We start from the raw sequence: 13,467 nt of genomic DNA on the forward strand, positions 1-13,467 counted from the left end.
GCAAAAGATTTTTTTTTGCATACAGTTTGTAGAAAACTCTTGCATTACTCAGATGTATTGGGTCTGATTGAGTATGTATTCATTCAGTGAGTTTAGATTCAATTTGAGGTTGACATTTTAATGAAATGACATATTTATCCAGCCTTCTTAATTGACAGATAGATGGCAGGCATCTGTAATTAGTGGTACCCATATAGTATGAAAAGTAGGAACATTCTTACATACAAATTCAGAGATCTTTATGGCATTTCACTTCTTAACTGAGAGAGGATTGCGGTGTGTGAATTTTATGTAAGCTAGTCATAAACATACTTCATGCAAAGTAACCTCAGCAGGCCAAGGCGGTTATGTAGAATATACAAATGTTTGCAAAGAGGGAAGCGTGCTTTGCTTGTCGTTTGCACGTTCTTTAAAATAGATTTACCTGCCTAATCCAGATGAAGGAACAAAGGAAGCTCTTAGGAAAACATAGGATTAGAGAATTTTGTAACCCATTTGAAACCTGAGAAATGCTCCTGAGGTAGACAAAATTCCTCTATGACTTTAAGAACCACTGATGGAACATCATGATAAAATCCAAACTCACTAAAACCTCTCTTTACCTCTAAAAGAACCCAGCCCAGGCATGTAGGTAGATGTTGGGCTGCAGTATATCCACCTATCTGAAGGTGGCACTGTGCCATTTCTCCAGGCTAGCAGGAGGCCATTGAGGACCAATTGGTCCCCTGCTATGGGCTCCATGCAGCTATCTTGGAAAGAACAGCATATCTTATTGGATACAGTCTGCACACAGTGTTGGGGTAATAAAAGAATAGAACTCCTATTGGTTAGAGAGAGAATAGGGGTAGCATTAGTTAGAGGAAACAGTCACAGTCAGGGAAAGTATAGGTTTCCTATTCCAGAGTGTCTCCTCTGTCAGTTTTCTAAAGCATTCTCCCACTGGCAACCAGATATCTGCAGGGGCTTTTGGGGAAAACAGCGTAACCCATTAACACCACAACCCCTCCAAGGGAAGTGCTCCTCTAGGATTCTTTGATCTGTAAGTATGTATCATAATACTGCTGGAAAACTGCCTTGCTAAAAAATGTTGCTTTCTCTGCCTGAAGAACTGTGTGGTCTTTAGTATATGAATTACAATTGCAATATCAGTCTTGTCTGTGCCTTTTCAAAGTATACAATATAAATAACAATTAAATAACCCTTGTGTGGTGATTTCTCCCAATCTCCGGGTATATTGATTAGGCCACGCCTATAGGCGTATCTATCACTGGTTGGGTAACCCCATAACAAATGGTCCAGTAGACCTTCATGGGCACACTGTATGGGCTTCAACAATGGGCTAGATGGAAATTACCCCACATCTTCAGTACAGGCTGGAAGGGCTCAGTCTATCCACAGCTCTAATATTCCATAGGAAAATTTCCTATCACCCATCAATTCCCAAGTAGACTTTCCATTTATCTTAGCAGGTCAGATGCTCCAGAATAAGGTGTTGGCATCTGTAGAGAGGTTATTTCCACGTTACTTGCCATCACTTATAGGTAGCTGCTATTCTCCTCCTGGTAAACAGGTAAAAAGGTTCTTTGAACCCTTTAGTCATTCATTCTGACACAGATATAGACAACCCTTCAAGATATTTGTTACAACACTATATTTTTAATTAACCACATCTGAACCTTTTGCAACATCAGAAGGCTTTTCTATGAGAAAACAGAAAACAATTATGACTGAGTCAGACAATTTGGGTTAGCATTTCAGGAAATACTGGATATCCTTATATGCAGTGGCGGCCGGTGCGTTGGGGGCGCAGGGGAGCCGCCCCCCCTATCCATGCCTCCGGCCCCCTAATCTACATGCGGGGCGCCGGATGCATGGAGTTCAATGGGCTTCAATGGAGGCCAGAGGCTCTAATAGGCTTCAGGAAAGGGTGGACCCGGGGCACAGAGCAGTGCGCCCCGAGCCCACCCATTGTGTGACAATAGCGAATGAAAATTCGCTATTGTCATACGGATCCTCCTCCAGGCCAATCAGGAATCGGGTCCGATATGCGCTTCCTGATTGGCCGAAAGGCAAACCGATGCAATTGGCTGGGGAGGAGGCGGGAGCCGGGAGGACTGAAGAGAAGCCGCCACGCCGAGGAACTGAAGAAGACGCGAGCCGCCGCTGATCAGCCAGTGTTTTTGTGTCTCAATAATACGTTTTTTTTTTTTTTTTTTAAATTACCAGTATTTAAAATGTTTTATTGATTAACTGTGGTTTTCAGATATTAGCTGCCTATGTACGGTAGGTGATATAGTTCAATGGACCAGAGAATTACAGTGCATTTCCTTTTCCTTTCTCTTCCCTTCCCAATTCATTATCTCACCTCCCATTTTCCCTTTATTTTCCTTTTCTTACCCTCTCTTCTCCTCCCTTAATAAAAAAATTTAAAATACTTTTTTCCTTCTGTCTCTTGACCAGCCAATGATTTATTTAATATGCTATGTGTTTGACTCTACTCGTGTATGTGCCATGTTGTTTTCCTCTCAATAAAATCTTTGGTAACGGAAATATTAATTTCTTACCCTAAAGTGAAAGATTCCAGCATATTTGTGCGTGAACTCCTGGTCTTTGGGAACTACATTTTCAAGAAATCTCCGGTGCAAAGTTAAAGCTCCAACAACAGAAAGAACCCAGCAGTCACCTACAGAGACACAAACAGTTTATAAATAAAGGTATAGCATAATATATATTAAAAAATATAATCCAAATACAGTTTTACCTTTAAATAAAAGTACAAAGTGCAAAGTACTCAAAACAGGAAAAATGAATATGAAAAACAACCAGATAGAATCTGTAGATTTGGTTGGTAGCTGGTTGTAAGATTCTATGTGGAGGAGAGATGGAGTTTAGGAGTACAGCTAATATCTTACCTATTTCTCCTTGCATAATGTCAAAAATGCTTGCCCCATCAACAAGAAATCGAGGATCTTTGTCTATCTCCTAAAACGAAAACATAATATTAACTTGTAATATCATAGAAATAAAAGTATATTTAAACCATATAACAAAAAGGTAATATATTAAAGCTTGCCTAATACGTGGTGACTGCATTTGTTTTATTTTTATCGGGGCTATTTCTATTCGCCTGGTGATCCTGCTAGTAAGACACCTTCTGTCCTACCTTGAAAACTCTCACAATTCTGTATCTAGGAAGAAGTAGGATGGTCACCATAGGACTGGACTGCAGAACATATCCCCCTCTCCACATCTCAATAACATGAGGCGTAGTTGTTCTGTAGCTTACAGAAGTGAACTGGGAAAGATGATAGCACTGCTTGGTATAACACTACAGAGAGCACAGTTATCCTGGGTTCACACTTGTGCGGCGTGGGACACCGCATATGATTCAGATAGGAATTGCACTGCATTTCTTTTCAAATCACATGTGATTCTTTGCAGAGCGATTTAAGCCCATTCATTTTGTATGGGCTCAATTCTCACTGGAACCATATGAAAAAGGTGCAGGCAGGCTGGGCCATTCCAAAACTTTAATCTTCTTCTGGTGAAACCATTCCTTTGTTGATTTGGATGTATGCTTTGGGTCGTTGTCATGCTGCAAGATTAAGTCCCTCTTCATGTTCAGCTTTCTAGCAGAACCCTGAAGGTTTTGTGCCAATATGGACTGGTATTTGGAACTGTTCATAATTCTCTCTACCTTGACTAAGGCCCCTGTTACAGCTGAAGAAAGCTGCCACCACCATGCTTCACTCTAGGTATGGTGCTCTTTCGGTGATGTGCAGTGTTCTTTTTGTGCCAAACATATATTTTGGAATTATGGCCAAAAAGTTCAACCTTGGTTTCAACCGACTATACCACGTTTTCCCACAGCTTTTAGTAGACTCCAGATGTGTTGTTGCAAAATTCAGCCGGGCTTGGATGTTTTTCTTCATAAGAAAAGGTTTCTGTTTTGCCACTCTACCCCATAGCTCAGACAAATGAAGAATATGGGAGATTGTTGTCACATGTCCCCCACAGCCAGTACTTGCCAGATATTCCTGCAGCTTCTTTAATGTTGATGTAGGCCTCTTGGCAGCCTCCATAACCAGCTTTCTTCTTCTCTTTTCATCAATTTTGGAGGGATGTCCTGTTCTTGGTGTGCCATATTTTCTCCACTTGATGATGACTGTCTTCAATGTGTTATATGGTATATCTAATGCCTTACAAATTCTTTTGTACCCTTCTCCTGACTGATACCTTTTAACAATGAGATCCCCCCTCTAATGCTTTGGAAGCTGTCTTTGGTTCATTGCTTTTGCTGCAGGATGTGACTAAGAAAATGTCAGGAAAGACCTACTAGAACAGCAGAACTTTTTTGGGGGTTAATCAGAGGCACTTTAAATGATGGCAGGAGTGTACTGACTGCTATTTACCATGAGTTTAAATGTGATGGCCTTATTCTGAACACAGCTACATCCCCAGTTATAGGAGGGTGTGCACACTTATGTAATCACATTATTTTAGTTTTTTTTTAATTTAACTTCCTCCCTTTAAAAGATTTCAGTTTGTTTTTCAAGTGAGTTGTACAGTTTAAAGGTCACAAAAAGGTGGAAAAAGTTCTGAAATGATTTATCTTTGTCTATTTTTTTTACATCACAGAAACCTGACATTTTAACAGGGGTGTGTAGACGTTTTATTTTAGCTGTATGTGAACCGGGGCTTAGAGTGTTCAGTTATGTATATTACTGAACATATTTCTAGCAGAATAAACAGGTATTTTTTTAACCTATCATACAGATACAACAAAACACTTTCAGTGGTATATATATACCAGACCAAAAGGGAGCAAAGAAGAGAAGTTCATTGTTAGGGTTTGCATACACTTTAAGGGTCCTTTCACACGGGCTTTCCGCCCGGCGGACTCCGTTTTGCTCAGCGGGGATCGATCCGCCGATCCCCGCTGAGCAGACAAATGACTGGTCCGTCGCCGCTTACTTTGCAGAGACAGACCTGTCAGATCCCCACTCTCCTCTATGGGAGATTGGATGTCAGTTTTCATCCGATCCTATCTGATCCGCCAGATGGATGGAAAATAGGGTTTCCATCTGTCTGGATTTCACGGACCACATTGGATCGGATAGCAGCGGGTGTCAGCAGACATGTCACCGCTGACATCCGCTACTCCATAGGGATGCATGGAGCATCCGATCAGGTCCGTCTGAAAAAACTGACAGGCAGACCTGATCAGAAAGCCCGTGTGAAAGGGTGCTAAGGGGCATATTTATAAATGAGTGAATCTGACAAAACTCTTACCAAACATGCAATGCAGATGAATATTTCTGTTGCGTGTGTTTTAAATGACAGTGATCAGTTCATCACCAGTGAATGTTTGATGAAAGTCACAAGCACTGGTTTATAAACCAGACCCTTGCTATGTATTATAATAAAATGTGAGAAATACCACTTGTGTGCCACATACCACTAAAAGTGAAATAAATAGCATGAGTATATATTTACAGATCAATATACGTTCTAAAATAAAGTCTGAAATTGTTCTAGAGCTATGGCTTAGCTAATGACTAGAATTTAGAAAATCTCAAATAAATGTAAATATATCAAAACAATAAAATCGGATTTTTGCTGAATCCAGTTTTGGTTATTTGCCCTAACTTCCTGTCCCAGAGTCACAGCAAGAAGAGGAAAACTCTCTAAATCTCCCCCTATTAGACAGTTGGCACTTAAACAGGTTTCCCTAGTGGAGAGTTGCCCTACTCTGTTCTCCCTTTACGTGTGTGGGTTTTCCCAGGGTACTTAGCTCCTGTCAAAATTGTCCCTAGTATGTGTATGTAAGAATGTGAGTTAGGGACTTTAATAATGAGTAAAGCGCTGCCTAAAGTGACATCGCTATAAAATTACCTGTAATAAATAAGCTTCCAGTTTCAGCAACTGTACAGTTCTAGATGTCTCATCAATTTCCATCCCAATGGCAAAAGTATATTCCAAAATCCTGAGCAAACTTAATGGTACACTGGCTGTGAGAAGTCACATTTCCTAAAGGTTGAGAGTGTACGTTGTTAATTAGTGGGACCCACTAATTGTAACTGGTGCAAACACCATAGAAAAGGGCTGTGCACTTGTATATGATACTATGAAAATGTTATCAATATTTAAACACCGTTATAATCTTGTGAGAGTTTATTGAACAGCATCATGGTATGGTCCAGGACTTCTGCCTAGAGCCTTACTCAACAGGTGTTTCGTGGAATCCTAGGGTTCCTCCATAGGTGGTTAGGGGGTTTCTTGAGCTATGGCTAATTGACCTTCCATCTGAAGGTGCCTATATAGTTTTGGGTCCACTGGCACCTGGCAGAGCCAACAACATGACACCAGTGATCCTTTTGGCTGTCTGAAACATTCTGACCACCACTGTAAGGTGAGGGATTCTTCCTTTTAACAGGGGTTTCCTGAGACCTTTCAAAGGGGTTCTACTCATCAAAAAAAGGTTAAGAAAGGCCAGCCTAGACCCTTACTCTTATGATTGCCCGTGTCTAATACACAGTACAAGACAGAACCCCCTATTGGCTTCCTGGTACACTGTACATGTGAGCAAACGTATGTGATCTGTAAATGTGTGATATATATATATATATATATATATATATATATATATATATATATATATGGAGAGATTAAAAAAGAGTTATAAAGCAAATGTTCAAAATATTTAGGCGTAAAAAAAAAAGTATTAAAAAAGTATAATCGTTTTCTTTCAAATAGGAATTGTCATGTGACCAGACCATTACTGTTTATAGCCAAAGCTGCAGCAAAAATATAAATGTGAGATCATCCAAACCATCGACCATTCCTGAACATCTATCGCCAGATTTAAAGAGTAACTTTACTTTTGTTGAGAAAAAAACATTTGTTGCAGATTCCGATCTTTTGCTACTGTATTCTGAAGAAATCCCTATGTGAGTCCATGTGGTAAGGTAATCTACTGGGGGTGGTTTCACAATTATCAATCTGCTGCTGCACCTGCAGGGCTCTAATGAGGAAAATTGCAGGGTCTGCATCCCTTTAAATGTGATTTCCCTATTGGGAGTATCTCACCAAAAATGACATTTGTTGTAGGGGATGCTGAAATCTGACTTGCATCTTCTGACTTCTGGGAAAATCAGTGAGCCAATCACGCAAGCAGAAAGTGATGTTTCTGGGGGGGCGTTCTGTACACATTTTGTGTACAGAACACCTCCAGGTAGCCATCTTGCATTGCACTTTACAGAAAATGACAAAGCTGCAGATTGAAAAGGTAAGGTCATTTTTAATAATATTTAATTACAATATGACTTGAATTGCAATTGTTTACGCTATATTTATTTTTTTTATTTGCTATTTTTTTTCCCCCACGAATATGGAGTTACCCTTTGGGCTCTTTTCTTTTTTAAAATCACAAGCACTGTTAATAATCTCATATACAAAATACAAAAGAGCTGAAACAACTTTTACCTGTCTAGTTCTATTAAAAGATCCCCAATAGGATATAAACTGAATGTAAGTGAGGTCAGAATGTAAAATATAAAATATAGAATGAATGGGAACAATTGCAGCGCGGTGTTCCATCCCTAACCCTTCCACATAACGTTCTATTGATAGTCTTGATTTACTGTGTAACAATAAGTGCAGATTATAATCTACTGCCTTCCTCTCAATTACAGGAGAGATTTTCATCAGTGTCTTATTCAGAGGTGGAGTGATTATTTCATTTGGATTCTTTTAGAAGCCGCTTCGGTGTAATCACTGAGCTGTACAGAATGCGCTCCTCCGCATCCTCGGCTGATAAAATACCATTTCTGATTGCCAACTCTACCTGGGCTAACTTTTACTTTTTATATCCTGTCTGGCTTTTCAACCGGCCTTTGAAATTCTATAAATGTGGCTTAAAACGGAAACAACGCTTTTAACCATTTACTATAATCCTCTATACAGGTCGTGTGGCCTCTGCCTTGTTAGGGCCTGTATTGGCAGACTTTGGGCTTGTGTTAATGGGCAAATGCAAAGCGTGTTCAGGTGAATTCCGCTTTACATTTGAGGTCAGTTTGAGATGCTACAGAGATCATTCATGGTTCATTGACAGGTGCGTTTGACCTCATTAACTGTATTAGCTTGCTTTCAACAGTTTTTGGATTTCCCATGGATTTTTATAAAGTGGGGTACACACTAGTAGAAAATCTGCTGAAAATTCCCACCCGAGGTAAAATCGTAAGATTTTCGGCTGGAGTGTAGACAACTTTCAGCAGCCGATGCCGACATTTTCAACGAAAACAAACACCAACATTTCTATCATCCGTCCCCAGCACGACCAATTTTAGTTTAAAAATCGGATACCAAAGACCACGCATGATCGGAAGTTGCTGACGACCCGGAAGTCTAGGTACAAACGTCCCAAAAAAAATAAAAAATCGGACGAGAAATTTTGTGAACATTATGCACTGTCAACTAAAAACGGTTATGACCGCTAAGCATGAGAGAGAAAAATCGGAGGATATTTCATCAAGTGTGTACGAGCTTTAAGGAGGGAAGCAAATTCTGAAGTGAACAAAAGCTGTCTGAGACAGCTCCTTTACCTGTTACCACTGGTGTAACACATGATGGGTGAGCCTTAATGTCCTGTACACACAATCCGAAAATCAGACAACAGATTGTTTTTTTTTCTTAGCATATCAAAAATGAAGTGTTTAATAAAGTTACGCAAATTCTCGTATGACAGAATAAAAAAACGGAAGTGATGAAATGTGTTGTAGTGTAGTTTTATTGTATTTTCGGATGACGACTGTACTGATTAAGGAAAAATCCCATGATCTGATATCGTACGAGGAAAATTTTCATGCTTGCACCATCAGATAATATTGGATGAACTGTCTAGATCAGGTATCGAAAGCTGTGTACTAACTAATAGATTATCGTACGATAGCTTCTAAAGCGGTCTTTTTTGTACGTTTTTTTTGGATCGTGTGTACAGACCATTACACTGGGCTGCCACTCATATACATTTAAGGGCTTTGCTGTTGTGTGTAGAGAGTGTGCTCATTGCTAGACATGTGTGATTTATTTCATTACGAATCAAAATTCGGACAACGTTTTTATTATTTGGGGATTCAGATGTATCCAATTCTATGAATCACAATAGTAAAGAATTGTAACTAATCCAAAATAAATTATAACAAAACAACAATACAATACCATTTGTATTAATTGGTTTAATTCGGATAACGTAATGCTATAGTTTGGGCCTTTTATCCATTAATTTGACCATTAACTGAATTAAGGCAAGGAGTTGGTTTGCGATATCGCGAGATCCAACAGTGCATTGATCCGGCCTATTGCAAAAGTGAGACTTGGTTTACTCTACGACTTCCCCCAGTTACAACTATTACCCACAGCAGAAGGAGACGTGGAACGCACGCCGTACACCATGATACATACACTTCCTCTATGTTGGGTAAGTAGGTTTAATGGTCTAATATGGAGCTAATTTAGAGATACTCTTACTATACTATACGATACTTTACTATAAATAAGCACAATAGGATGGACAATTGCAGCGCGGTGTTCCATAGTTTTGCACATATAGCACTTTACACTTAGTTTGATTTTGCACAGATATATATATTTATGATACGTTTATACGTAGCACTTTATATGTTAGAACATTCTGACATTTTCCATGAGGTGGGTCTTATCAGAATCTGCGAATCATAACATTACAAATTAATCCGAAATTAATTTTGTGACGTTCATTACTTTCAGAGACATGTGACTCTAGTCGATATAGCCCAATCAGCTCAGTCCATTTCTCTTAGTGGATTGGAGTAGCAGGGAGGATTTAGAGTGCATAAGTAATTTTCCGAAATAACAAATTAACATGTTAAAATTAATATACTGTAGCCAATCTTTTGAAAAAACGTCCAAAAATACAAATCAATTCGGATCAATGAATATATGAAATTAATCTGAAAAAATAAAAGAAATCCAAATATATTACTTAATGAATGAATCAAAAACAAAACAAAATACTTTTTCCATCGTGCACATCTTTACTCATTGCCCTGCCCAGCACACTGGCCAAGCTGTCTCCATTGGCTCCTGGTCACTGTTTATGATCAGGAGCTGGCACGATGGGTTCCTGATCATGTGACATGTGTGACAGCCAATCACAGTGAGCTCATGATCAGGAACGCTGCCTCCCGGCATTAAGATTCACTTAAGGGGTCTCATCTGCAAGAAGTTAATATTGTTAAAGTGAAGGAATAATTTAACACAAAGCACACTGGGGTCATTTTTTATTTTCTCATAGGTACAGGCTTAAGTTTTACCATTAGATATCAGTGTAGGGCTTTGCATAGTGTTTGTAATGCTTGTCAATTTTCAAAGAATGAATTCATTTGTGATATATTTCTAGCTAAATTGCTTAATGGGAGATTGTAATAGCAAAAAAATTGTATCGATTTTATAAGGGTATGTTATGTAGTACTTTTTGGATAGTAATAAGAAAGAGTACTTGATTTAGTAGACTGGTGATATAAGAGTTAGTGCACAGGTTTACAGATTCAAATGTTTTTTATGGCCTTATTCACACGGGGGGGCAGCCTTTGCCACCCCTCTAAAAAGCAATCTGCAGTGGATAGCTTTTCAGAGGGCACTAGAGCAGTGGTGATACCCTCTCCTGATTGTCCTTTTTTTTTTTGAAAGCTGAATGGGGACTTTGTATTTAAATACTGTGCCTCAAATAGGAGCTATGCGTTTTATATACATACTGTATAAAGAATAATCTACTGTGGCTGGAGAATAGGGGTGATTTGCTCAGGAGGGCCTCTGCCTTGAGTTCAGGAGGGCCTGTGTCTGGTGTTTGGCTTAACCTGTATTAGAGATCAGGGACCTAGCAGTCCTAGCTAGTTTAAAAAGACTGGCCAAACAGATTTATGAATCCTTTTGTAAGTAAATTTCCCACAGTGGAATTTCATTTGTATCTTGCTTGGAGTTTGGCTTTGAGGGCCCTTTCATAAATATAATTTGATATGTTTATGGCCTTCTGAAATTTGATCATGTATTATTATGATCGCTATCATAAAGCATTTGCGGTGGCTTGTTTTAGCATTTGATTTCCAGTAACCACTTGCTGTGCAGTACACTGCATGTCTTTTATTACATAAACTAGGAAACTTTATTTTGTTAGGGCTTTTTATTATGGCATTCATGTAGTGATAAAATACTGTTTTTTTTATCATAAATCATTCAGCGGCATCTTACATGTTGTTTTGCTAGTCTTTTATTTCATTACGAAGAATGTGGTTTTATATATAATTTATTTGGCTGTGTAGATGTTATAAGGTGCAGCATGAAAAGGTGCAGTGTCATGTGTTTTTTTTTTTTTATTTATTTATTTAGAAATCTTTTTTATGAATCCATATAACACTGACATATTCAGAAGCATTTTGGGGTTTGTTCACCCCAATCACAATGATCTATTGCAATGCATGATAACCCACCAAGCAGGGTGTAATGCATTATGCTGACATCCATTTCCCTCAATCCCTCAATGAAACTCCCAAAAGCATCTGTGATACAAAAAAGAGGAGCAGCAACGATCATTCCTGTGTTTTGGGTCCATTGAATAACAATTAATTATGATGGTGCACTGTTACCGCAAAGCAAAAAGTGCTAATGGGTCATTACACAAAACACAAAAACATTTATGGAAAAAAAAAATGTATTCTCCCATTTGTCATATACATAGAAAAGTTGATTTGCCTATCAATAAATTAGCCTATCGATACGTTTTCAGATGGTGGGGTGAATACCAGTTTTGGGTGGACTAACTCTTTAAAGCTGCAGCCACCCTCTGCTAATCCCTCTACTGACTTTTGATAGCCCAATGTTTACAATTCAAAATACTAACCACAGCATATAAAGCCACCCACAACTCTGCTCCAACCTACATCGCCCAACGTATCCTAAAAATGTATTCAAATCATCCATCCCATTCCTCCCAAGACCTCCTTCAGTCTAGCTCCATCATCACCTCCTCCATTGGCTCACCTCCAGGACTTCTCCAGAGCCATCACCCAAACCACCTACCCCACTTCTTCCAAGACCTCCTTCTCTCTAGTTCCATCATCCCCTCCTCCAATGCTCACCTCCAGGACTTCCCCAGAACCATCATCCAAACCATCTACCTCACACCTCCCAAAGACCTCCTTCTCTCTAGTTCCATCATCACCTCCTCCCATGCCCACCCCCAGGACTTCTTCAGAACCATCACCCAAACCATCTACCCCACTCCTCCCAAGACCTCCTTCTCTCTAGTTCCATCATCCCCTCCTCCCATGCTCACCTCCAGGACTTCCCCAGAACCATTACCCAAACCATCTACCTCACTCCTCCCAAAGATCTCCTTCTCTCTAGTTCCATCATCACCTCCTCCCATGCCCACCCCCAGGACTTCTGCAGAACCATCACCCAAACCATTCACCCCACTCCTCCCAAGACCTGCTTCTCTCTAGTTCCATCATCACCTCCTCCCATGCTCCAGGACTTCTCTAGAGCCTACTCCATCCTCTGGAATGCCTATTTCCAATCTGTAAGGCTATATTCTACTCTGTCCAGAATCCCTGGAAATTAATCTCTTCAGAAAAGCCTATTTCACCTCCACCTAAAACGGAACTTTTGATTTCTCCATAAGGTTATTATTCACAGTTATTACCATTTTTAACCACTTGCCCACCCTTTTAGGTTGTAAGCTCCCACAAGCAGTGCCCTCCTAACGTTGTATCGAATAGTGTTGCAACATTTCTATCAGTTCTGTCCCCCTTGCAAACGGTTTGGGCTTTAAAAATCCTATATAATAAGTATTATAATAAAACTTGAATTCTAGGTATGATTTTAAATGCATAGTTACATTGGTCCAGCTTGGCACATGTCATACTGCTGGGAAAACAGACATTCACTGTAGTAGTCAGAATTACTACAGTGATTGTTGTGATCTTCCAGGTCCTGTGCTGAGTGGCTGCCTCTCCACTGCCTTCATTTATGGAACACCTTGTATTTTATTTTTTCAATGACTACAATGGGGTTGATTTACTGAAACTGGAGAATGCATAATCTGGTGCAGATGTGCATAGTAGCCAATCAGCTTCTAACTTGTTCATTTCAGCTTTGACAATAAAACCTGGAAGCTGATTGTTTTCTATGCAGAGCTGCACCAGACTTTGCACTCTCCAGTTTCAGAAAATCAACCCCAAGGTGTTCTCCGATTGGACGAGGTGGAGAGGAGGGGAAGTGATGTCATAATGTTCACATCCTCCAATAACAGAATGCTGTGTATTCATTGCAAATGATACAAGGCATTGAATGGTGGCAGTGCCCAGTGAGCAGCTGTCTGTGATCAGTGTGCAGTGGAACAGCCACATGGCACAGGACCCGGAAGATTGC

At 39.7% G+C, this 13,467-nt stretch overlaps 1 protein-coding gene across 1 annotated transcript in view; it reads right to left on the reverse strand.

Moving 5' to 3' along the window:
• LOC309549583 (calpain-13-like) overlaps window positions 1–13,467 on the reverse strand; it is a 207,591-nt gene that overhangs the window by 111,978 nt on the left and 82,146 nt on the right. Inside the window, exons 3-4 of the mRNA XM_082249956.1 lie at window positions 2,913–2,982; window positions 2,565–2,683 (exon numbers count right to left, since the gene is read on the reverse strand). Of these exons, the coding sequence (XP_082106082.1) occupies window positions 2,565–2,683; window positions 2,913–2,982 (189 nt within the window). The remainder of the gene's footprint in view (window positions 1–2,564; window positions 2,684–2,912; window positions 2,983–13,467) is intronic.

This window comes from Pelophylax lessonae (genome assembly GCF_965119305.1).
Source record: "Pelophylax lessonae genome assembly, chromosome: 3".
In the NCBI taxonomy this organism is placed as follows: domain Eukaryota; kingdom Metazoa; phylum Chordata; class Amphibia; order Anura; family Ranidae; genus Pelophylax; species Pelophylax lessonae.